Source organism: Engystomops pustulosus, chromosome 2, assembly GCF_040894005.1.
Source record: "Engystomops pustulosus chromosome 2, aEngPut4.maternal, whole genome shotgun sequence".
NCBI lineage: Eukaryota > Metazoa > Chordata > Amphibia > Anura > Leptodactylidae > Engystomops > Engystomops pustulosus.
The window spans coordinates 62,979,557-63,007,258 of NC_092412.1; the positions used below are offsets into that span (position 1 = coordinate 62,979,557).

Sequence of the window (27,702 nt, forward strand, 5' to 3'; positions counted from 1 at the left end):
GACTGGCTTTAACTAGCTTTTCCTGTAAATTCCTTTTCAATAATGTATATTAATAGGCTTCAAAATATTTACATATTTAAGAAATGATTACATCATTAATTCTACGTTTTGGCATATACCATATTTACTTTATATTGAAGATTTGTTCCTATTTTTTAACTTCACAAAGACATTCATGTATGAGGGCAAGTTATCTGCAGGACAGCCTGGAATTTTTTAAAATCATTTTATTAAAAAATATTAAAAAAATAATTTGTAAAGAATATAGGGTATTACAGGGCATTATATACAGTTATAATATATGATCATAGGACATAATTATAAGCAACGGATAATGTAGAATTACATAAAAGGTCATTTATATCAAGTTCAAGTGGTTTTAGCTTCTCAGATGCTTGAGCAGGATCATATAATCGCTGTATATTTGGAAACATACCGGTAATACAAGTTGTGGTGCCACATATTACGATTATAGATAAAAGAACAACATATAACCAGTTAGCATTGGTTAACATGCAACTGATATGACAGTTTTATTGAGGGGTTGCCAAAAGGCCTAAATCTACCCAAGAGTAAGGCAAAGAGTTGCGTCACAGTCATGTAAGCTCCTTTCACAGTCCAGATGACACCTCCTTTTTTTATTCTTAGACTCAGTGGGGCAGATTTATCAAGCTGTCTGAAAGTCAGAATATTTCTAGTTGCCCATGGCAACCAATCACAGCTCTCGTTTAAAATATTCATGAGCACTGGTGAAATGAAAGCTGAGCTGGGATTGGTTGCCATGGGCAACTAGAAATATTCTGACTTTCAGACAGCTTGATAAATCTGCCCCAGTATGTTCACAGAGATGCCAAATTTATATAGTTTATGTCTTCTCACTGGTTATTACAATGAGCAAATTAGGTCTTCCCTGAGGTAAGGGAGACATGCTCTGCTTATTGTAACACCAAGTGAAAGTACATCATTGAGGGCTTCTGGAAAATGTAAAATTTCAAGAAAAAAGTAAGAAGCCTTATTTCAGGGTTTCTTTACTGTAACAGCAGTGAGATAATAGAAGTCTCTGCCACCGACTGGCTGAGACACTGGACAAGTGCAAGATGGGTCTGGACGCCTTTCTTAAAGGGAACCTGTCACCTCCAATAAACTAAATAAACCGCAGACAGCAGCTAATAGCGGACTGTAAAGTCATCTCATTGCTTCTGATGTAGTTCATCTGCATTGCTGTGGTGGTATAAAGACAACTTTTATTCCCCATGACTTCTTTCATTTAACCGGTCAAGGAGGTGGTAGAGCGCCCTGAGAGCTTCCCTGACCTCCTCATGGCCACTCTGGCTCAGACCCCCTCCTCACTGACTCCAGCTTTATGTCACTCTAAGGTACTGTCTGGGGGTTATTTAGGTTGTTGGAGGTGACAAGTCGCCTTTAAGAGCAAAAATATCATGTTTAAAGGAACATGTCATCAGCAACTGGCCTATTAAAACACTACTAGTATATTGTCAAACTTCATCCCAACTTGAAGCATGGTTGAGGAAACATCACAGTTTGGGTCTGCTTTGAGGCCTAAGTTTGTTATAATTAATGAGGGAACAATGAATTCTAAGGGGTACATATTTTTCACATTTACAGGGAAAAGTGAGGGCAGCAGACAGTCTTTGAGATCATTCGGAAGAAACGTTGGGTGATGTGACAATAATTCTAAAACCAAAACAAAACTGCGCATGCTCGGTTACATACAGCAGGGTCCTGCCAGGATGCGGAACCCGGCGTGGAGAGAAGCCGAGCTGAGGCAGGAGACCAGAGGGGGCTTTTCCCATCCACGATGGGACACTTACAAGACGCGGTCATCAAAGCCCGGCACCAGACTGGCCCGTTGTACCTAAATCTTCTTCTGACGTGCTGCCGTAGAAAGGCGTTGCGTCAGAAGAAGTACCCTTAATGACCGCTGTAAAAAGCCGATAGGATGGTCATTAAGGGGTTGCAAAGAAGATTTGTATTTTTGAATAACATAACATGAGAAGTACACGAGCCAGGATTTGTCATGAGGAAAATATGTAGACTTGTGTGAGAAAAAAATAACACTGCCAGGAAGAAGCACTGCTAAACTCTAATACTGCGCTGGCCTTTACTATATTTCTGTAATAAGCAAATACAAGTGGATAAATGCAGGAGACCCTATTTCAACCTGTCATGTGAGACCCCCTTACTTTATGTATGGCCAGGTATTATTTATTACTAAAAAAAACCTGTACAATCTGGCACAATATTAGCACAATATTAGCAGGGTCTGGAACTGACTGGGGACACACACAGAGGCAGTGGGCCCTGAGAGTAATACCACTATCAGCTGTCTCTTCCTATTGTCCGGCCCACAATAGATGGTGGGTAAATAACTAGAAGGTGATCGCTCCCTGTGCCAAACATGGAGACAAGTCAGTATAAACAGATATGAATAGTTACCAGAACCAGGTCACAACAAAGAGAGCAAATAAAGTACCATATCCATTGACAAAAGGGATACCAGGAGACAAGCCAAGAGGTCAGAAGATATCAGATTTAAGCAGACAGAATGCACGCTAGCTTGGTCAACTGTGAGCTTTAACAAGCACTGAGGAATTGATCCCAGTATATTTTATGTGATGCCAGAATCCTGGTTTACTTTTGATAAGATAAGGACTCTGTCCATCACAGAAGGTTAACTGATGATGAACAGGAGCATAGCGGCAGAGTAATGGGCAATTCAAGCAACACAGCCAGCAAACATAAACCATTGTTCACACTAAGAGTAAAATACATAATCAGCGCACCCTGCATTCTACAGACTGAGGATGACACCGGCACAGATGTTATAGGTACAGTATGAACACCGTTCTTCAAACTTATTTTTTTCTTTCTTTTTATAAGCACAATGATCCTCTGCATGAAAACATCCCTTCAGTCCCTATTCTTCATCGGACTATGGATGTGTTGATGCAGATCTGAAAATTTGTATACTTTTAAATGGAGTCCATAATAAAGATGGAACTACAATAAACCTTGTTTGCTGGTGCTGGATGCTTTGGAGTATTTATATTAAACTTTACCTGGCTCCTTACCAGCTTTCACATGGAAGCCCCAGGAGCAAGTGAACAAGCGAGCTGAGTCACCCCCTCCTGAAGTTAACGCTAGTTGTTGTCAGTGTTCAAATGAAGCCTCCCCCTCCTCCTCATCCCGCTGACCACAGCAAGCAGATCCCGTGCTTGAGTGGTCAGCTAATGCTACTTTCAATTCAGAGAGCAAGTGGAGACCGGCGGTTGCGAGATAAGGAGGGGGCTTAAGTTGAACAATGACCAAAGTGAGTGTTCACCTCCAGAGGGAGGGGGGCTCCTTTGGCCAAACACCCCTGGGACTTGCATGTGAAAGCAGCCAGGGAGCCAGGTAAAGTTTAATAAAGATTATTTCAAAACCATAGAACTCAGAGCTTATTTTAAAAACATGTTTGCATTATATATTACTATTAGAGATGAGCGAACATGCTCGTCCGAGCTTGATGCTCGGTCGAGCATTAGGGTACTCGAAACTGCTCGTTACTCGGACGAATACTTCGCCCGCTCGAGAAAATGGCAGCTCCCGCCGTTTTGCTTTTTGGCGGCCAGAAACAGAGCCAATCACAAGCCAGGAGACTCTGCACTCCACCCAGCATGACGTGGTACCCTTACACGTCGATAGCAGTGGTTGGCTGGCCAGATCAGGTGACCCTGGGATAGACTAGCCGCTGGCCGCGCTGCTCGGATCATTCTGTCTCTGGATGCCGCTAGGGAGAGAGCTGCTGCTGCTCAGGGAAAGCGTTAGGGTGTTCTATTAGCTTACTGTTAGGCAGGAGTGATTCTCAAAGAACCCAACAGCCCTTCTTAGGGCTACAATAACGTTCTACTTTTTTTATTTTAATTTGCATCTTTTACCATTTTGTGAGGAATTAGCAGGGGGACTTGCTACCGTTGTGTTTAGCTCTTAGTGGCACACATATCCATAGCAAAGACCGAAGTGGGAAAATTCAGTAGGGGTTGGATTTCTATTAGGCAATAACTCAGTGTCATCTCATCTGGCATAGTAGTGTGCTTCCTTTGATACTTGGCTAGAAAATAGCCATAGGAGAATACAAACAGCTTCTTGAAGCCTACAGTAGCGTTCTATATATTTGATTTCTGGTTGATCTGCTGGTGGCTGTAGTTTCTGCAGTGCATGTACTTGCCAATTCTGAGCAATTTGTAGTGAGACTTGCGACCGCTGTGTTCTGCGCTTAGTGGCGCACATATCCATAGCAAAGGCTGAAGTGGCAAAATTCAGTAGGGGTTGGATTTCTATTAGGCAATAACTCAGTGTCATCTCATCTGGCATAGTACTGTGCTTCCTTTGATACTTGGCTAGAAAATAGCCATAGGAGAATACAAACAGCTTCTTGAAGCCTACAGTAGCGTTCTATATATTTGATTTCTGGTTGATCTGCTGGTGGCTGTAGTTTCTGCAGTGCATGTACTTGCCAATTCTGAGCAATTTGTAGTGAGACTTGCGACCGCTGTGTTCTGCGCTTAGTGGCGCACATATCCATAGCAAAGGCTGAAGTGGCAAAATTAAGTAGGGGTTGGATTTCTATTAGGCAATAACTCAGTGTCATCTCATCTGGCATAGTACTGTGCTTCCTTTGATACTTGGCTAGAAAATAGCCATAGGAGAATACAAACAGCTTCTTGAAGCCTACAGTAGCGTTCTATATATTTGATTTCTGGTTGATCTGCTGGTGGCTGTAGTTTCTGCAGTGCATGTACTTGCCAATTCTGAGCAATTTGTAGTGAGACTTGCGACCGCTGTGTTCTGCGCTTAGTGGCGCACATATCCATAGCAAAGGCCGAAGTGGCAAAATTCAGTAGGGGTTGGATTTCTATTAGGCAATAACTCAGTGTCATCTCATCCGGCATAGTACTGTGCTTCCTTTGATACTTGGCTAGAAAATAGCCATAGGAGAATACAAACAGCTTCTTGAAGCCTACAGTAGCGTTCTATATATTTGATTTCTGGTTGATCTGCTGGTGGCTGTAGTTTCTGCAGTGCATGTACTTGCCAATTCTGAGCAATTTGTAGTGAGACTTGCGACCGCTGTGTTCTGCGCTTAGTGGCGCACATATCCATAGCAAAGGCCGAAGTGGCAAAATTCAGTAGGGGTTGGATTTCTATTAGGCAATAACTCAGTGTCATCTCATCCGGCATAGTACTGTGCTTCCTTTGATACTTGGCTAGAAAATAGCCATAGGAGAATACAAACAGCTTCTTGATCTTGAAGCCTACAGTAGCGTTCTATATATTTGATTTCTGGTTGATCTGCTGGTGGCTGTAGTTTCTGCAGTGCATGTACTTGCCAATTCTGAGCAATTTGTAGTGGGACTTGCGACCGCTGTGTTCTGCGCTTAGTGGCGCACATATCCATAGCAAAGGCCGAAGTGGCAAAATTCAGTAGGGGTTGGATTTCTATTAGGCAATAACTCAGTGTCATCTCATCCGGCATAGTACTGTGCTTCCTTTGATACTTGGCTAGAAAATAGCCATAGGAGAATACAAACAGCTTCTTGATCTTGAAGCCTACAGTAGCGTTCTATATATTTGATTTCTGGTTGATCTGCTGGTGGCTGTAGTTTCTGCAGTGCATGTACTTGCCAATTCTGAGCAATTTGTAGTGAGACTTGCGACCGCTGTGTTCTGCGCTTAGTGGCGCACATATCCATAGCAAAGGCCGAAGTGGCAAAATTCAGTAGGGGTTGGATTTCTATTAGGCAATAACTCAGTGTCATCTCATCCGGCATAGTACTGTGCTTCCTTTGATACTTGGCTAGAAAATAGCCATAGGAGAATACAAACAGCTTCTTGATCTTGAAGCCTACAGTAGCGTTCTATATATTTGATTTCTGGTTGATCTGCTGGTGGCTGTAGTTTCTGCAGTGCATGTACTTGCCAATTCTGAGCAATTTGTAGTGGGACTTGCGACCGCTGTGTTCTGCGCTTAGTGGCGCACATATCCATAGCAAAGGCCGAAGTGGCAAAATTCAGTAGGGGTTGGATTTCTATTAGGCAATAACTCAGTGTCATCTCATCTGGCATAGTACTGTGCTTCCTTTGATACTTGGCTAGAAAATAGCCATAGCAATAGGATAGCATTGTTTGGTTTTAAAAACTCAAAAAAAAAACAAAAAACACAAAAAAAAAAAAAAAACACAAAAAAAAACAAAAAAAAGTAAAAAAAAAAATAAAGTTATAACTCTCATTTTAAAAATGTTTAACCCGAGGGCTAGGGGTAGAGGACGAGGGCGGGGACGTGGGCGTCCAACTACTGCAGGGGTCAGAGGCCGTGGTCCTGGGCGGGGTGAGACACCACCTGCTGATGAGGGAGCAGGGGAACGCCGCAGAGCTACACTCCCTAGGTTCATGTCTGAAGTTACTGGGACTCGTGGTAGAGCACTGTTGAGGCCAGAACAGTGCGAACAGGTGATGTCGTGGATTGCTGACAATGCTTCGAGCAATTTGTCCACCACCAGTCAGTCTTCCACGCAGTCCACCCATGTCACCGAAATCGCCACTCCTCCAGCTCCTGCACCTCAGCCTCCTCCCCCCCAGTCTGCCCCCTCCCAGGAAAATTTGGCATTTGAACCGGCATACTCTGAGGAACTGTTTTCTGGACCCTTCCCACAGTCACAAACCACTTGTCCGGTTGCTGCTGAGCAATTTTCCGATGCCCAGGTTTTCCACCAGTCACAGTCTGTGGGTGATGATGACCTTCTTGACGTAGTGGAAGTGTGTAAAGAGGTGTCCGACGATGAGGAGACACGGTTGTCAGACAGTGGGGAAGTTGTTGTCAGGGCAGGAAGTCCGAGGGGGGAGCAGACTGAGGGATCGGAGGATGATGAGGTGACAGACCCAAGCTGGGTTGAGAGGCCGGGTGAACACAGTGCTTCTGAGACGGAGGAGAGTCCTCGACCTGAACAGGTTGGAAGAGGCAGTGGTGGGGCCAGACGGAGAGGCAGGGCCAGAGCTGGTGCATCAGCGCCACTGTCAACTAGTGAAGCTCCCGTGGTGAGGGCTCTTGCGGCGAGGGCTAGATCTTCAGAAGTGTGGAGGTTCTTTAAGGAAACACCGGATGACCGACGGACTGTGGTGTGCAACATTTGCCAAACCAGGCTCAGCAGGGGTTCCACCACTACTAGCTTAACTACCACCAGTATGCGCAGGCATATGAATGCTAAGCACCCCACTCAGTGGCAACAAGCCCGTTCACCTCCGGCCGTGCACACCACTGCTCCTTCCCCTGTGTCAGCTGCTAGTCAGCCCCCTGCCCAGGACCCTGCCACAAAAACCCCATCGTCGCCTCCACGATCCTCCACAGCATCCACCAGCGTTCAGCTCTCCATACCCCAGACGCTGGAGCGGAAACGCAAATATAGTGCAACCCACCCGCACGCCCAAGCCCTTAATGTGCACATTTCCAGATTGCTTAGCCTGGAGATGCTGCCCTATAGGCTAGTAGAGACCGAGGCCTTTCGCAACCTCATGGCGGCGGCCGCCCCTCGGTATTCGGTCCCCAGCCGCCACTACTTTTCCCGATGTGCCGTCCCAGCCCTGCACCAGCACGTGTCAGACAACATCATCCGTGCCCTGACCAACGCCGTTTCTGACAAGGTCCACCTGACCACGGACACGTGGACGAGTGCTGCCGGGCAGGGCCACTATATATCGCTGACGGCACATTGGGTTAACTTGGTGGAGGCTGGGACCGAGTCTGACCCTGGGGCTGCTCATATACTGCCGACGCCGAGGATTGCGGGGCCTACCTCGGTCCAGGTGTTTCAGGCCTACTATGCCTCCATCCCCTCCCACCCCTCCTCCACCTCCTCCTCCGAACTACCATCCGTGGGCACGGCGCCATCAGTCGGTAGCTCTAGGCACAGCAGCAGTGCCGTCGCTAAGCGACAGCAGGCGGTGCTCAAACTGCTGAGCCTAGGCGACAAAAGGCACACCGCCCAAGAGCTATTACAGGGCATCACGGCGCAGACTGATCTGTGGCTGGCACCGCTGAACCTCAAGCCGGGAATGGTTGTGTGTGACAACGGCCGTAACCTGGTGGCGGCTCTGCAACTCGGCAGACTGACACATGTGCCATGCCTGGCCCATGTGTTAAATCTGATAGTGCAGCGTTTCCTCAAGACATACCCCAATCTGTCTGATTTGCTCACGAAGGTGCGCCGCATCTGTGCGCATTTCAGGAAGTCCAGCCCAGATGCTGCCACTCTCAGGGCAGCGCAGCGCCGCCTCCAACTGCCCGCTCACCGACTGTTGTGCGACGTGCCCACGAGGTGGAATTCAACACTGACCATGTTATCCAGAGTTTACCAGCAGCGCAGAGCGATTGTAGACTGCCAGATGTCAACTTCCACCAGAACTGGTAGTCAGGTCAGTCAGCTTCCTCAAGTCTACAATGAGGAGTGGACGTGGATGTCTGATATCTGTCAGGTGCTGAGTAACTTTGAGGAGTCAACACAGATGGTCAGTGGCGATGCCGCCATCATCAGCCTCACCATCCCGCTGCTTGGCCTGTTGAAAAACTCTCTGGTCAGCATGAAGTCGGAAGCTTTGCGCTCGTCACAAGAGACGGGGGAAGAATATTCCCTTGTTGATAGCCAAAGCACCCTGAGGTCTGTTTCTCAGCGCATATCGGAGGAGGTGGAGGTGGAGGAGGATGAGGAGGAAGAGGAGGAGAATGTTGGCGAGACACAAGAGGGGACCATTGTTGAGTCCTTCACTGTTCAGCGTGTATGGGCAGAAGAAGAGGAGTTGGAGGAGTTGGAGGAGGAGGAAATGGACAGTCAGGCCAGTGAGGGGAGTGAATTCTTACGCGTTGGTACTCTGGCGCATATGGCAGATTTCATGCTAGGCTGCCTATCCCGTGACCCTCGCGTTCAAAGAATTTATTCCAGCACCGATTACTGGGTGTTCACTCTCCTGGACCCACGGTACAAGCAAAATCTTCCCACTCTCATCCCTGGAGAGGAAAGGAGTGTGAGAATGCATGAATACCAGCAGGCCCTGGTGCACAAGCTGAAACAGTATTTCCCTTCTGACAGCGCTAGCGGCAGAGTGCGTAGTTCTGCGGGACAAGTAGCGAGGGAGAGTAGGCGAGCAGGCAGCTTGTCCAGCACTGGCAAGGGTACGCTTTACAAGGCTTTTGCCAGCTTTATGTCACCCCAGCAAGACACTGTCACCTGTCCCCAGTCTCGGCAGAGTAGGGCTGATCTTTACAGAAAGATGGTGAGGGAGTACGTAGCTGACCATACCATCGTCCTAAATGATCACACAGCTCCCTACAACTACTGGGTTTCAAAGCTGGACATGTGGCACGAACTGGCGCTGTACGCCTTGGAGGTTCTTGCCTGCCCTGCCGCTAGCGTCTTGTCCGAGCGGGTTTTCAGTGCAGCTGGTGGCATCATCACCGATAAGCGTACACGCCTGTCGACTGACAGCGCTGACAGGCTGACGCTTATTAAAATGAATAAAGGCTGGATTTCTCAGAATTTCCAATCTCTACCAGGTGAAGGAAGCTCAACCTGAATAATTGATCCACTCCTCCTCCTCCTCCTCATTTTCCTCCTTCTCCTCCTCTTTGTACAGTAAAGCAGAGGAAACTGGCTATTTTTTGACAGGGCCCACTGGCTCTTGCTATAGTACTTCATGCATTTAATTTTTCTGGAGGGCCACCTACCCGGTCCTCTGTTTGAAACAATTTTTGTGAGTGCCACATACAGGCACTCAATCTATTCCATTTTACTGCAGGGCCACCTACCTGCTCCTCTGGTTTGAACAATTTTTGGGACTGCCACATACAGGCACTCAATCTATTCCATTTTACTGGAGGGCCACCTACCTGCTCCTCTGGTTTGAAACATTTTTGGGACTGCCACATACAGGCACTCAATCTATTCCATTTTACTGCAGGGCCACCTACCTGCTCCTCTGGTTTGAACAATTTTTGGGACTGCCACATACAGGCACTCAATCTATTCCATTTTACTGCAGGGCCACCTACCTGCTCCTCTGGTTTGAAACATTTTTGGGACTGCCACATACAGGCACTCAATCTATTCCATTTTACTGCAGGGCCACCTACCTGCTCCTCTGGTTTGAACAATTTTTGGGACTGCCACATACAGGCACTCAATCTATTCCATTTTACTGCAGGGCCACCTACCTGCTCCTCTGGTTTGAACAATTTTTGGGACTGCCACATACAGGCACTCAATCTATTCCATTTTACTGGAGGGCCACCTACCTGCTCCTCTGGTTTGAACAATTTTTGGGACTGCCACATACAGGCACTCAATCTATTCCATTTTACTGGAGGGCCACCTACCTGCTCCTCTGGTTTGAAACATTTTTGGGACTGCCACATACAGGCACTCAATCTATTCCATTTTACTGCAGGGCCACCTACCTGCTCCTCTGGTTTGAACAATTTTTGGGACTGCCACATACAGGCACTCAATCTATTCCATTTTACTGCAGGGCCACCTACCTGCTCCTCTGGTTTGAACAATTTTTGGGACTGCCACATACAGGCACTCAATCTATTCCATTTTACTGGAGGGCCACCTACCTGCTCCTCTGGTTTGAAACATTTTTGGGACTGCCACATACAGGCACTCAATCTATCCCATTTTACTGGAGGGCCACCTACCTGCTCCTCTGGTTTGAAAAATGTTTGGGACTGCCACATACAGGCACTATCCAAATTAAATTGTCTCCATAGCAGCCTCCACACGTTGTCTCCATTGCTACCTCCAAAAGTCGTCCATATAGCTGCCTCCATACATCGTCCCTTTATCAAACGAGGTGTGTCAGGCAGAAATTTGGGTTGTTTTCATGGATTCCACATCAAAGTTGTTAACTTTGTCGCCACCCTGCTGTGTTATCCACAAAATATACTGGCAAACTTTTACCATTTAGGGATATTATTTCAGCGCTTCTTGCGCATCTGTTTACATTCCCCTCACCCGGCATATCCTAAACTTATAAGAACGCTACTACACTTGATCTTATACAAAAGGTTCTTAGAAGTGCTGTTTGGGGAGTAGCCTAGAGACAGGGGCTTGGATTGGCGAAAGCTCGCCTGGCAGCGGAACGCCAGCTCCATGCGCATCATGCGCTTCTTGCGCATCTGTTTACATTCCCCTCACCCGCCATATCCCAAACTTATGAGAACGCTACTACACTTAACTTGGTGCAGGCTGGGACCGAGTCTGACCCTGGGGCTGGTCATATACTGCCGACGCAGAGAATTGCGGGGCCTACCTCGGTCCAGGTCTCAAAGGCCTACTATACCTCCTCCCACCCCTCCTCCACCTCCTCCTCCTCCGAATTACCATCCGTGGGCATGGCGCCATCAGTCGGTAGCTCTAGGCACAGCAGCAGTGCCGTCGCTAAGCGACAGCAGGCGGTGCTGAAACTGCTGAGCCTAGGCGATAAAAGGCACACCGCCCAAGAGCTATTACAGGGCATTCCACATCAAAGTTGTTAACTTTGTCGCCACCCTGCTGTGTAATCCCCAAAATATACTTGCAAACTTTTACCATTTAGGGATATTATTTCAGCGCTTCTTGCGCATCTGTTTACATTCCCCTCACCCGGCATATCCTAAACTTATAAGAACGCTACTACACTTGATCTTATACAAAAGGTTCTTAGAAGTGCTGTTTGGGGAGTAGCCTAGAGACAGGGGCTTGGATTGGCGAAAGCTCGCCTGGCAGCGGAACGCCAGCTCCATGCGCATCATGCGCTTCTTGCGCATCTGTTTACATTCCCCTCACCCGCCATATCCCAAACTTATAAGAACGCTACTACACTTAACTTGGTGCAGGCTGGGACCGAGTCTGACCCTGGGGCTGGTCATATACTGCCGACGCAGAGAATTGCGGGGCCTACCTCGGTCCAGGTCTCAAAGGCCTACTATACCTCCTCCCACCCCTCCTCCACCTCCTCCTCCTCCGAATTACCATCCGTGGGCATGGCGCCATCAGTCGGTAGCTCTAGGCACAGCAGCAGTGCCGTCGCTAAGCGACAGCAGGCGGTGCTGAAACTGCTGAGCCTAGGCGATAAAAGGCACACCGCCCAAGAGCTATTACAGGGCATTCCACATCAAAGTTGTTAACTTTGTCGCCACCCTGCTGTGTAATCCCCAAAATATACTTGCAAACTTTTACCATTTAGGGATATTATTTCAGCGCTTCTTGCGCATCTGTTTACATTCCCCTCACCCGGCATATCCTAAACTTATAAGAACGCTACTACACTTGATCTTATACAAAAGGTTCTTAGAAGTGCTGTTTGGGGAGTAGCCTAGAGACAGGGGCTTGGATTGGCGAAAGCTCGCCTGGCAGCGGAGCGCCAGCTCCATGCCAAGATCCAACTAACATAGTTTTAACTGCAGCACCTTTAATCTACTACTAGTTCACTGCCTCCATACATGGTCCCCTTATCAAACGAGCTGTGTCAGGCAGAATTTTGGGTTGTTTTCATGGCTTCCATGTTAACTTTGTCGCCACCCTGCTGTGTAATCCACAAAATATACTGGCAAACTTTTATCATGTACCGATATTATTTGAGCGCTTCTTGCTCACCTCCTTTGGTTCCTCTCTGCCACCCATTGGTTTGAAGCCTGAGTCCATTTAGGGTATGTCGCCATGACACTCTCTAGCCTGCTGCCGCTGCCTCTGCATGCCGTCCCCTATAGTGTCAGGGTCAATTATTGGATGTTTTAGATGCTATCTAGCTTCATTCTGTCACTCTGTCATGGCCATGCTGTTGCCCATAATTTTGGCATAATGGTGCGATTATGCAGCCTCAGAGGCATCCATGCATGCTGCCCCTGCTGTTTCCTGTCCATTTCCGTGGTGTTTCCATCCTTTTCTGAGGTTCCCAGGTGTTTGGCCAAGCTTCCCTGTGCAGAGCCTTGGTCCCCTTGAAAAATGCTCGAGTCTCCCATTGACTTCAATGGGGTTCGTTATTCGAGACGAGCACTCGAGCATCGGGAAAAGTTCGTCTCGAATAACGAGTACCCGAGCATTTTAGTGTTCGCTCATCTCTAATTACTATGTCTGTGGACAGGTTCCTTTTGCATCCACACATTTAATTTTTCAGATGCAGTTCTTGATGTCCAAACCAGGGGTGGAGTGAAAAGAAAAGGAAACGTAGCAACTCTCAATTATATGTTCTCACCCATTATGATCCACACCTGCTTTTGGCTTTGAAAACTGCTTCTGATAATCCTGCTGCAGAGTGGAAGTAGCAGCTACTTGGCTCAGCTACCAACTGCTTCAGGAAAAGTCACTCATGGGTTTAGCTTTGCTTATTTAGGTGGTCATCAGCATGGGAAGCATGTGATTGCTGGACCATGTGTCTGCACCTGTAAAGGGAATGTATTACCTCATTTAACACAAATTTACTTCTCAGTGACGTTATTTATTATTCCATGTTGTGTAGTGGGAGGCTGGGAAAAATTCCAAATATGGTAAATTGGCAAAAAAAAAGCATTTGCTTTCTTGCGGGCTCAGTGTTTTACGACTTTCACTGTGCTCTACAAATGATGCATGTGTGTACGATGAGGTTCTGCAGAATTCGAGGGAAGCCTATTAACAAAAAGTTTGCTCAACAAGAAAATTTGTGATGGGTACCCACCCGATTTTTCTCCCAGGGGCCCCTAAAACCTTAACTCCGGAGTCTGTCATTTCTAAAGATCTGTTATAGCATGCGGGTGTAGATCCGAGAAGCAGGAAAGATCTTAGAGGCCACCTAATTAAGATTTTATAACAAACAAACATAAGGTTAGCATTCATAGAGGACTTTTTTGCCTAATTTGCAATTTTTCAATTTATGCTAGGAAATGTTTTACCCAATTCTGATTGCCACTTCTTGAAAGGGCTTAAAGGGGTTTTCCTACGAAGAAAGTTAGGCCCTTTCCTGTGGATAACTTGCCGGTCAGCGGGGGTTTCAGTGATGGGACCCCCACGGATCACGAGAACAGGAGTCCAATGTACCCAAGTCGCACCCTGAGATGACCTGAGCAGCCAGTCGCGCATGCACAGGCAATCTCTGGCAGCTCCTTAGAGATGAATGGGGCAGCCCGCGCATGCACGACCAGCTGCTCTGAGTAGACGTGTAGCCATGACACAAAATTAGCCAAGACACTTTATAAAAACATGTGCAAGCAGTTTGCACATTCTTTCTAGTGCAAAGTCAGACAAAAAACCCCTTTAATAAATGTGGTCCAATGGGTTTTCCTGTATGGCTCAGCATTTTTTCATATCTGTTCTGTTTTTCATGTTCTGTATAATACTGAAGTTTAAAAAGATTTCTGGAGTTTCCTATAATATGTTACTACCAGAAATAACATGCTTCAGTTATGTTATGTTACTACCAGAGATACATGTTTCAGTCAATCTATCATAATTCCTTGGAAATGTAAAAAATGTATATGTACATGGAAAATTTGTATGAAATGCTGTCATGTAGAGGTTGAATTTTAAGAATGCTGATATCTCACATTGCAAGTCAGTGCAAATGCCAGCCCAGGATTAAAAGGTTTTTATCTGATATTGATTCATTTTATACCCAAACTATTCAAGAGACACTCGTTTAAACGTGCTTGTACTGCCCTGCAGTCTACAGGCTGTATAAACAGCTGGAGGGAATTATATGTATAGACGCTGGTGACAGGTTACCTTGGAATCCAGCCTGTGTTGTGGTAAAACGGAGCATAAACCTTAAAGAAGAGGGGCTGCTACACAGATTCAGGGGCTCCTTGCGTCTTCTTTATAGCCCCTACAGTTGTGGAGATATCAGTCACAAGAGCTGGAGCTGCAGGCTTGTGTTATGCTAATCTTCTCTCATCCTGTCCAATCAGCAGCAACTATGAATAGTAACGAGCTGTGATCTTTTTCTACGTTCATTTTAAACACTAACATGGAAGTTTAACTTTACACTGCGCTTACTCTTAAGTGGCATTCGCGTTGCCTTACGGTTATGCAACTTTGGCGTTTATGTCTTATTTGCATCGTGTTTACATTTAAATGGTGCTTGTGGTGCATTTACATTGCATTCGCTTTTTTAGGTCACATTTGCACTTCACGTGGCGTTAACGCCGCATTTATGTAGTATTGATGTGGCGTTTGCTTCAACTTCACGTTATGTGGCCTGGACCTGGGGGGACGGCAATAATAAACTGTGGTTCTGCCGTCCATCCCAGACCCCTGGGCAATGCGGGCGGCTGCTACGCTACGGCTTCTACGCTACGGCTGTTGTAACGCCCCTGTGGGTTCCTCCAGCACCTGGTGTTACAGAGTTTGGACCTATGCTTCTGACTCTGTTCTCTATGTTGCAGAAATCACTGATCATGGGCTTTACAGGCATTGAACCTCCACCAATCTTGTAGTGTTGATTAAGAACTATCTTGAGAATAGGTCAGCAATATTAAATTATGATTTAAATTGAACATGCAGATTATATATGTATTGGCAGGTAACTGTGATTTGTAGGGGGCCCCTTAACATTTGTCTGGGTTCTCAGTTCAGTATAATTGCACGGCAATACCAATTGTCTGGCCGATAATCCCAAACTGTGCTCCGCCCATGATCCACAGTGCCGTACCTCCGCTTGCTTCTATACTTACCATACTTGGCTGAAAAATTATACAAAGTAGCTGCCAAATAAACTAGCATTGGACAAATAGCTATAAATAAAGTAATAAAAGTGCATAGTCAACTTAAAGTCCAATACCAATATTTACCATCCCTGTCTGCACACATAGATTAAGATATAATTCATGTTTTCTATCATATTTACATATTCTCACTAGAAATGCTAATACAACTGTATTTATAATGTGTGTCTGTGTAGGTGATAATGTGTGTCTATTGGATATTTGTCAGAAATATATACTTTTTATCACTAGTATTATTTGTTGTTAACCCTATCGTATTGCCTAGTGGTTCCTCCATCAGATTCAATAATGTTTATATATTCATCACATCTTCCACATTATCAGCAAACTATATATATATATGCACTCCGAGACCTCTAAACTTCCTGTTTCATTCTATTAGGCCATACCAGATGTATGGAATAATAGAAAGCCTGTCAGTAACTGACAGTATAATACACTGCACTACAGAGGTAGTACAAACCTGAGTGAGGTTGGCCCCCCCACCTTGATTAAATATCAAGGTGTCAAACATTTGTGCTACATTTGTGCAGCAGAAATTTTCATTTGTGCTGCAAATATTTTTAAGATATTAAAAGTTTCCAGAGTTCATCAGAGGTTATACAGCACTCCCCCCCCCCCCCCCCCATAACCCAAATCAAACAAAACTGGTGCCAATCAGTTCTGCAATGTTTGTGTTGCTCAAATTTTTGTTTGGGCTGCTTTTGTTTTGAAGATATTAACTAAATTGTAAAGTTCAAAAGGTCAGACAGCCCCCCCTCCCCCGCCACATTAACTGAATCAAACAAAAGTGGTGTCAAACGTTTGTTTTATGTCTGTTCTGGTTTGTGCAGCAAAAAATGTTTTATGTCAGGAACAATGGGGAAAAGTGCTGATTCGGACATTTGAATGTAATTTTATGTTATAGCCTTCACGTCAGGGAAATATTTTGATATATCGGACATTTTGGGACATGGGTGTACCTAACGTGTTTATTTATTTTTATTATGTTTTCATAGTTGTAAACCTTTTTTAATACTATTATTTATATTGTTATACTATTGTATGTGGTATTCTATTTCAAATGAAATTAATAATGCTACTGTCAATATACTGCTCCTATATTAAAATGTTTAGGGTTTAGAGCCCTCAAACACAAGACACTATGGTTTATGACATTTTAAGACTTTTTTTCAGAAAGTAACCAAAGTACCATTCCAGGCATAAGGCAAAGGCTTTCCTACGAGGGTACATACAGTACAGGCAGTCCCCAGGTTACATACAAGATAGGTTCTGTAGGTTTGTTCTTAAGTTGAATTTGTATGTAAGTCGGAACTGTATATTTTATAATTGTAACCTCAGCCAAATTGTTTTTGGTCTCTGTGACAATTGGATTTAAAAAATGTGGGATTGTCATAAGAACCAGGATTAACGATAAATTACAGACGCCTTTAATAACTGTTACAGCTGTTTATTGTAGCCTAGGGTTAAAGTACAGTAACTTACCAACATCCAGAGGTCCGTTTGTAACTAAGGGTCGTCTGTAAGTCGGGTGTTTTTAAGTAGGGGACCGCCTGTACACTAATACTCAAACACACACTCATCCTACCTCCACTTCCTCCTAACTCACACACTGCAAAGAGAAATGTCCCAAGAGATACAGATTTCGGGCATGGTGGTTACGTGACTAATAACTGCTGCCTTGTGAGCTATGATATTAGCAGCTGTGCACATATACACTGCTGTGAAAATACTGCAGGCACATATTCTAGGAGGGGACGTCACAGAAATATGAGAGAGCAGTGAACAGGGGTTATACTTGGGTCAATGAATCATGTCTTAGATGCAGGTTTTCTAGAGTGGCAAGTGGGGTAATCGCAAAATAATCGCAATTTTTTTGCTGTGTGCAAGAAATTGTGATTATTTCAATGCTTCTACGCCAAACTGTCATAGAAGCGCTGATAAATGCCCTCCATGGTGTTGTAGCCTCAAATCTACAGGTCTAATTTTACATATAACACACTGTGGCCCACATTTATCACTATGTGCAGTTTACTTGTGAAATGTGCAGAGTGCGACAGATACATGAATCGTGTCACACGTTCTTCATTAATCTGGCGTCCCCTGCGCTGCTCCGGCAGATTGCACCATGTTTTTCGGTGCACTTTGTTCATGCTGCAGAATTGTGGCGCCCTTGGGACAGGATCGTTGAGCACGGTCTGACTAAGCAGTAAGTCGCCCCTTTAGGTGCACATTTTTTCTGTCTTGTAGGGCACAGTGCAACCACAACACAAAACTGGCGCATACACTAAGTACATGTGCAAGAAGTTTGCACATTCTTTTCAGTACAAAGTCAGACAGAAAAGTGGTGCAAACACTTTAATAAATGTGGGCCTGTATATCTGAAAACATTCACTAGTTCACTAAACATAATTGAATTTTATCATTACTTCCCTATGCTTCAATTACACTTCATCATCATGATGCAACATCAGATTTATTTCGGGCAGAAGTTTAGGACTATTTTAAACTTATTTGCTTTCTTCATTTTGTTTCTTTTGGGCACTTTCTTTGGTAAGCTTCTAACCCTTTACAGGATATAGTATTCAGGAAAAGAGTGATACGAGTTTCATTGATTTCTATTGCAGCCACATCTTTCACTGATCCCCACCAACACCCAGAATAATGGGAAATGCTATATAAATGCTACACTATCTGTTATTTATGCATATAATTGGATCTTATACAATGGACATGGTTATCAGTTATAGGTTAGAACCATGATCTGTGTTGCTTTGATAAATTGTCTGGGAATGACTGGCTCTCAGATGTTTATGAACTCTTTCCCAATACATTATGCTATGGGGAATTAATATTGTAATTGTTCAGGCTCTTCTCTGAAGGCAGATATCAGGGAGATATACATAAGGGTATAATCACACATGGTAGAATTATTAGTATGTACGTTTTTTAAAGGATAGAATGAAGGAACGCAGCAATTCTGAATTTGTTTGAGGACTTGGGTTCTGTATTTTATGAAACCAACATTCTAAAGCAAAATTATTTATCAGATGAAAGAGAGAAAAGGAAGTGAAATAAAGCAATATTTTTCACACCTTCTTGTTACCACAAATATGGTAAGCACTGAAGAATGACTGTACGGTCCATTCGTTTTTGGAGTTTTTTGTAGTACTTTTATAATAATTATTACCAGATTCAATAGAAATTGTGTACAAACTTTATTGGTGAGATGATGACAGTAAGGATGACAGTAAGAATTTAATACAGTGGTTAGTGATATATTCCTCTACAGCGGCCATTTTGGATCAAGCGCCCATTACAGGCGGTCCCCTCCCCTGTACTTAAGGACACCCGACTTACAGACAACCCATAGTTACAGACACACCCTTCTGACCTCTGGTGAAGCTTTCTGGATGCTTTACTATAGTCCCAGACTGCAATGATCAGCTGTAAGGTGTCTGTAATGAAGCTTTATGGATAATCCTGGGCCCCATTACAACAAAAAATGTTTAAACTCCAGTTATCACTGAGGCCAAAAATTTTTTTAGTCTGGATCTACAATTATAAAATATACAGTTCCGACTTACATACAAATTCAACTTAAGAACAAACCTCCGGACCCTATCTTGTACGTAACCCGGGGACTGCCTGTATTGTATTAGCCGATTAACCGGGGGTCATGCCGGGGGTCAAGCACTGTCCAGCTAATGTCATAATTCAAACTTCATTTTTATGTAATCTGTTTGCTCACCTGCCAGCTTCTCCTTGACATTTAATGAGAGACCAGTATGTCCTTCCTATATTTTTGCTCTAGTATGCTAGGAAGTGGGAACATGGCGCCAAGAATCATAATCCATATAGTATGCTACACACCTTGCCCCCGTATGCTGATGACTCTGTAATTGATACATGCAGGTGAGCACTAATAAACTGGGGGGATTCTACATTTACTAAGAGACTGGTGTGTCTTGGTTTTGTGCTCTCGTCCCGATACCGGGCAGCCATGAAAGAGTTAATTTGAAAGTCACCTTTACAACTGATCAGGGCGGTTTAAGCCCTAGATACAAATCTCTGAAACAGCGAACTTACAAACACTTGGCTGATGAATTTTTGCAGGTGGTGAATTTGATATGATTTAAAAGGGTTGTCTGGAGGTTGAAAAACATGGCTGCTTTCTTCTTAAAGCAGCTCCTCTCCTGACCAATGGTAGTGTCTTGTATTGGAACTACATCTACACATCTGTCCTGCCATATTGACATAAACTATTGTCAGGTGTACAAAAGATTTCTACCACATTTAATTAGGAATAAATTATTCTTTCCAGAGGTTACATGTAACCCCTTATAGTATTACTGGTCCATATAATTACCTAGAGATTAAAGAGAACCCGTCAGGCAAAATAACCCCCCTAAACTAAACATATTTTCATAAACTGCCATTAGAGAGCATTGCCTCTATCCCTTCATTGTCCTTCTACATGCCTGTAAACTTAAGCAATGAGGTCCTAAAGCTGTATGCAAATGACCTGTGAAATGTCCAATGAGTCATTAGCATATTCAAGCTGCCCAGCTTATTCATGAGTGGGAGGCGCAGCCACACCCCCAGTGCTTGACTGACAGCCTGTGTAATGATGTGAGGCTGTATAATGATGTGATGGCTGCTCCATGTGCTTGCTGGTGGCCATGCCCCCTGCAGCCTGTGTGTGTGCATGTGTGTATGTGTATAGGAGAGATACAGCAGCTCCAGGCTGCAGCCATGTTATAGAAGAACATGTCAGGTACTTGTGTAGCTGATGTCTGTGTCTGTGTATTAGGAGGATGCAGCATGACAGCAGATGCAGCACACACTAGCCATGCTTTACTATACATTACACACAGACATGAGCAGGGGGAGAAGAGGGGAGGGGTAACAGGGGTGACATCACTGCCTCTGACCATGTGACCAGCCTCATTTACATGATAAAAAATAGATGATTTTACAATGAATAATGTATGAAATAACTAGATAAAGGCTGGGATGGGATCCTTGTGAGCTGCTCCAACAGGTAGTAGTGACAGGACAAGTGACACAGACCTGATGACAGGTGTCCTTTAAAGAGAGTCTACCAGAGTTCTGTCTGCAACAGTCTTAAAGAATTGTATCTGAACTTGGTGCACTGGTGTGAGCGAGATCTCTTCAGTCGTTTAACAGAGAGATCTCAATTCAGGAGTGTAACAAGTCCAGCTACACTAATAGGTAACACTGACTACACAGGGATTGAGATCACACCACCACAAAACAAAGTTGTACTGGAATTAATGAGTGATGACTCAGTAATGGACATGCTCATGCATCCATAAACACATATTACTCATTTGTCTTCCTAGAATAAGGTGGGGAAGAAGGGCAGGGTGAATGCTGTACAGGTTACATGCTACATGTAGTAGATACTTATCTTATCTTTATTTTTATACAAGCTTACTGCATTGCTTTGTTATTTCTGGCCCTGAATGTTCCTATTGCATGTTTCTGCTGTTTATACCCTTTAGTATTGTATGAGTCTATTACCTCAGTCTGTACAGTACAATTATTTTGCATAGAACGAGTCTGTTTTCTTTTTGTATGGCCCTACCATTTTTCCTTTTTTTTTGACTGCATTATGACTCATTTTATGACCTTTATTTATGCCCATTATGTATGCTTTGAAAGCAGGAAGCTAATAAGTTACTTTTAGCATTGTACTGGACATGTGCCATGTTTGCTACTATTTCATTATCGTTTGGAAAATCTTATATTTTCAATATAATAGTTTTTGTTGTGTAAACCAAGCTTTGGATTCCAAACATGGCTGCTATAAAAATGTACTTGTGTAAAGTATATACCTTCTGTATTATTATTATTAGGGGACAAAAATACAATAATTCACAAATGGTGTCCAGAAACAGATGCCAGTTTACAAGCTCAGACATTTTATGGAAGAAACTAAACTAAAATATATGATATATTCTCCCCGTAGTAAAAGTTTGTGATTTCAAAGTTGCAGATAAAGCACAAAATATTATATTTTACATTTTCTCAAATTTTAATTCCCTATAAACATCATTTTAACCCGCTAACTTTACAATTTGACTCAGTTTTATTGCTGTTTTAGCTCCTATAACTCAGTGATGGTCAATGTAAAATTCTAGAGTGTGAGCAGGGATTCTCTAAGCAGACACATTATGATCCCTCTAGTGCTGTGTGAGAGGCAGTGTGTTGACAATCTAGTTACATTATCCGGGCACAGGTTTATCTACACTTTTATTTAGCTTCTGAACATTGAACTTGTATCTGAAACATAGGAAGAGAAATGAGACACAGATCAGAGATGATGAAATACATGAGATGCTTATAACACACAATGAGAAGAATCTGTCCTGTCTGACCTGTCTGAAGTTAAAAGATTTATGGTCGGACCCGGGGGCAACCAAAATTGTGTACACGAGGACTGATAGAGACAAGTTGGAATTATATCTGTGAAATGCTGCATTTTTTGTTAATAACAGTAAATTAGAGAATGTGCTATTTTGATGTTCTGATTATATTTAAGAATGTTGTCTTCGTGGGAATGTAGGTTTCCCTGAGGCTTGAGTTATGTTTCTGTCTAAAAACCATGACATGCCATTATATCGCCAGAAGCAGGTTCACTGATCCTTATTCCAAATCCAATCTGAGAATGTTGCAGATTATAAGATTGCATGAAGAAAGACAGACTTGAAAAAGTTTGTTCATGTATACAAGTATTAAGCTAATAAAACAGGGCATGGGTGCAGTATGAATTACAGTATGTAAATAATGACTCATCATTTTATGGAATTATTTTTCATATATTTCAGGAGGCACATCTGAAAATATGGCCAAAGCTCTATCCATCTGGAGTTATGTGTCCAAGATTCCTCATGAACACTTTAAAAAACTGTATAGTGGATTACCCCCAAAAGTCCGAAACCACCTCGGTGATTGGCTGGAAAATCAACCATGGTAAGCCAACTATTATGGTCCTTCGTTTAACAGCCACCATCAGATCATGATCAGTAAACAAATGTATTAGTTGTGTGAACAACTAGCTGTAGATCCCAGCTTTGACCGGGATTGTAAATAACTCAGAGCTCATATTAATGACCAGTGGCAAAATAGAAGCTGAGCTTTGATTGGTTGGTTATTGCCACAGTAGACAATGGGTCCTGTATATGGTGGTTATTATATTACCTCACATATTACTTCACATCTTACCTCACACCTAAGACTGCATTCACACGTTGCATTTCATTTGTGTTAATGCATGAATTTTTAAACAAATCACAACAGCTGAGAAGATGAGATTTTCCTAATTGCATTGCTGACAACATTGCATTTACAAAATCTGTGCACTAACACAATGTTAACACATGTGTTAACATTTGGTTAACCTCTATATGTGTGTTAACATTTGTTAAATAGCTGTTAACATCACATTAATGCCTGTGTTTTGTAAATGCAATGTTGACAACAATGTAATTAGGCAAATTTCCTCTTCTCACCTGTTGTGATGCGTTTAAAAATGCATGCTTTATTGCAAACGAAATGCAATGTGTGAACACATATTCATTACCTATGAAAACTCAGAGCTCATATTAATGACCTGTAGCAGAACAGCAACCAGTTACGGCTCAGCTTCTAACTGCCACAGCAGCAGCAGACAATGGCTCCTGTTTATGGTGGTTCTCATAATACCTCATATTACCTCACATATTACTTCACATATTACCTCACTCATAAGCTATATTATACTCATTGCCTATAGTAACCAATAACAGCTCAGAGCTCATATCAATGAACTGTGGCAGAATAGAAGCTGAGTTTTGATTGGTTGTTTATTGCCACAGCAGACAATGCCTCCTATATATGGTGGTTGTCTTTTACCTCACATATTACTTCACATCTTTTCACATCATATTACTTCACATTTCTGCTCAAAACCTATTCTATGACGTTCCCTGACTGACACAGAGCGGCTGTGCAAAATTTGGTGTCTGTAAATGTGACGGTGTAGATTCCTTTAGCGGACATATATATATACATACACACACACACACTAAGCTTTATATATTAGAAATTGTTACATAAGTTAACACTTTTTTGGCTAATATGAATATTAAAGTTAAGAGAAGGTACAATTGTATAAAAATTATAGCAGTGTTTGAGTCTGGATTAACCCCTGTGCCAGCTGTAGTACAAAGTACCTGTTATATGATCCCTACAAGCCAGATGACGGTAATGTGATTATTAGCCATTAGTCAATGGCAGCTCAAATAGTTCTCACCCACTGTGCCAAGCTAAATACTGCTCCAGCATTTTATGGTATTTGCATCACTGAATGACCCTTCAATGCACGGGGAAAAGCCAGTCATTACTGTAAGTCTAATCATTCAGGAATAATTTACAAGTACGTAGATATTGTAGAATTGTGTAGGACAGTTTATTTAAATTCCTGATCCCTTTATTACTAAATTTGCCCAAAGACATCAATTCCTCGTCAAGAGCTTGTCCACTCTTCTGGTCACTTCTATTGTTTAAAATGCTGTACACTATGCTGTACTGGATACTATAGCTACACCATTCACTACCAATACCTTACAGTAACTTGTCCCATGCAGAATGCAGTGTTTTCTGTACTTTATAGAGCAGGTGGAGCTGAGCAGATTGTGTCCAATCTGTAGATAGCATGTTATAGAGCAAAAGGACCTGGAACTATTGTATACAGTGTTCTATCAATGGGCAGCATATTATAGAGCAGAAGGAGCTGAGCAGATCATAGGGTCCTATCTGCAGGCAGAATGTTATAGAGCAAAGGTGAGAAAAATCTCTGAATAATCATATCAACTTCATAAACTATATAACATGCATGTGGGCTACAGTTCCTCAAACTATGTTAGCCCCTGGCAGGCACATTGAACATTGGACAGACAGGGCTGATTCTAGTATTTTTGCTGCCTGAGGCAAAAATTTTAAGTGTTCCTCCAGCGCCATCAGCTGATATATTGATGCAGTCATTTGTGCAAAAGGAATTTACGATACATACTTGTCATTATGCTAACATTTCTGTGTTCAACAAATTTTAGACATTTGGGCCCACATTTATCAATGCTAGTGCAGTCTGTACTATGTGCAGTGTACCTGTGGAGGGTGCAGAGTGCGGCAGATTCATCAAAACTGGCGCATGGTCTTCATTGATCTGACTGCACTGCTCGGGAAGTGGCCACCATTTATTCTCGGTGCACTTTGATAAGAAAAAAAGCTACCGCTCACTTGCAGTTTCTCCACAAGACAGGTCATAGCATTCTGCTGTAGAACCCGATGCACAGAATTGAATGATCTTGTCAGACCATATAATCCAAAAGATAAACAAAAAAGTTTAACTCCAGCACTCCTTATTCCATTTCTTTAAAATATTGTAGTTTATTCCAACATATTAAAATCTAGAGAAACGTCTTGCATGATCCTCGGAAAAAGATCTACCGGTATGCGTTTTGGACTTTCTTATTAAGTCCTTACTCACGGACTGACACTTTTTTTTATTTATAAAGCGTTTGCAACAGTTTTCTGTCTGACTTTGCATTAGAAAGAACATGCAAATGGCTTGCCCATGTATTTATAAAGTGCACCCAGTTTTGTGTCCCATCTACACTGTGTCCGACAAGACATAAAAAATGTGCAGCTAATGGGGAATATTAGTGCTCAGATGGAGTTTGTGCCACATTTATTACATGTGCCATGATACTGCAGCATGAACCACAGTGCACCAAAAACAGGCAAAGTGCACATAGTACAGTTTTGACATACAGGTAAATGTGGGCCAATGACTAATATATGATTTTCACCTTTTGAATTTAATTACTGAAAAAAACTTTTTGCTGATATTCTAATTTATTAAGAAGCACTTGTGTTTATGAGTTACAACTTATTGGTCATACAATAACATTCAACATACTGTACATGTGGTGTAAAACAGAACTCTTCAGTAAGACTGTAAACAGTCACATACAGACAGATGTATCCAGGTTAATAGTTTAGGGTTTATTAACATAGTCCAAAACAGGAATCTTAACAGGCTTAAATTTAATTTCAGGTTTCAGCACAAAAAGGAATACTACAGGGACTCTAAACCAAACTTTCTTTCTCTGTGTAGAATAAACTTTAGCCTATGAATTTGATTTCATCTTCAGACCAGCACACAGCAACCCTGTTCCTTGTTCTCTGCACCACTGGGAGCTGGAGGTTAAGGTATATGACCCTGTAATGGGTCATGGCCAGGAGCAAGGATTCCTGTCATATCTAAATCCTGGAGATATAATCCAGTAAAGACAAAGTGGGGCTCTGGGCAAAACAAAAAGTGGGGCCCCAAAATAAAACTATTTTATGAACAGTCACATTAAGATTGATCCCTTCACAATCATAACACTTTGTAGTTACACACATTAGTAAGGTAAGGCAATCTGTAATGTGGGACTGTAGGAGAACTTTATTGGAGGAACAGATGAGAGGAAGATTGATAATAGAAGATACATTTTAAAGATGATATAGATTTATAGATAGATGATAGATGTATAGATGCAGAAATATAAATTAGATTATATATAGATAGCTAGATAGATAATAGAAGATAAATAGATATGAGAGATAGATAGGTAGATAGATATATAGATAGATAGATAGAAGATATATAGATAAATAGATAGACAAAAAGCTAAATAGATAAATGGTTAGATAGATAAACAGATATTTAGATAGAAAATAGACAAATTATAGGAGATAGATGATTGATATGTAGACAGGAGATAAATGATAAGAATCTCCACCCAGACATTCAAGCAAGGGGTATTGAAAGGCCAATACATCCTCTCCCCACAAAAGTTCACATGCAGGGGGCCTCTTTAGGACAGGGGGCCCTGGGCAGATGTTCAGTTTGCCGCCCCTTAACGCCGACCCTGTTTACACTATGGAATAGCTGTTCTAAAGTGGTTTAAAAGTCGTTTTGTACCATAAGATATGTGGATCTGCATATTAGCCTTCCTCAGAAGTGAGTCACTTCAGAAATAGCAAAGCGCATTGATGTTTTCTTAGAGCAAAAAAAACTTTAAAGTGCATTGGTTTTTTTTACTACATTGATACTTTTTTCATATTTCTTGGATGATCGGATGGGCCTGTTTCTTTTGTCAATTTCTTAACTGTATTAACAATATGGACATGTGACTTTGTACTTGACTCCTATTAAATTTTGACTGGCATATCTTGAACTTTCCAATTTGTGATTATTTCCTGCAGGGAACATCTCACAGGAGCTGACCCATTTTGTAATGAAATGGCTAACACTGTCTTAACTAAATTAGTGGAAGAACTTGAGAAGGGGGCAAATGGCAGTGGAAATGACTCACATTTTGTTCAGTGGGTGGAAGGTTTTAAGGTAAGTTATATATAGCATGTATCACCTGTCTGGTGAATAGTTCTTTAACCGAAGTTCAGTTATCTACATACAAAAAGCCCCAGCAAGAAGAATTTTGGCCTCATAGATATGTGGCCTTTGATAAGTATTTTTGTAGGATAACTACTTTGTTCTCTTGTTGAAAGAGAATCAATGGCAGACATATGGAATGGAACAATCATACAATGGCTAGGCACAAGCATATCACGAAGATCCTGACTCTATCATGAGCCATTGCAACTGCAGACGATACACCACTGGCTAAGAGACATAGGTGATCTATATTCATGCTCCTCCCACTAGGCCACAACCCTGACATGTCACTTTTCTGAAAAGTGGCCCACATGGCACAAATCCGTCAATAGTCACACATTTTAAATAAGCTGAAAAATAAATTCCTGCCAGTGGGTACCTAACCTTACAATCAGCTTAAATGAAA

General features: G+C 42.8%; 1 protein-coding gene across 3 annotated transcripts in view; it reads left to right on the top strand.

Moving 5' to 3' along the window:
* Nucleotides 1–27,702, top strand: part of STAT6 (signal transducer and activator of transcription 6) — a 131,833-nt gene that overhangs the window by 57,511 nt on the left and 46,620 nt on the right. For all 3 annotated transcript variants that reach the window (XM_072134917.1, XM_072134916.1, XM_072134918.1), the window contains exons 2-3: nucleotides 22,639–22,783; nucleotides 27,107–27,245. In XM_072134917.1, coding sequence (XP_071991018.1) covers nucleotides 22,639–22,783; nucleotides 27,107–27,245 — 284 coding nt within the window. The remainder of the gene's footprint in view (nucleotides 1–22,638; nucleotides 22,784–27,106; nucleotides 27,246–27,702) is intronic.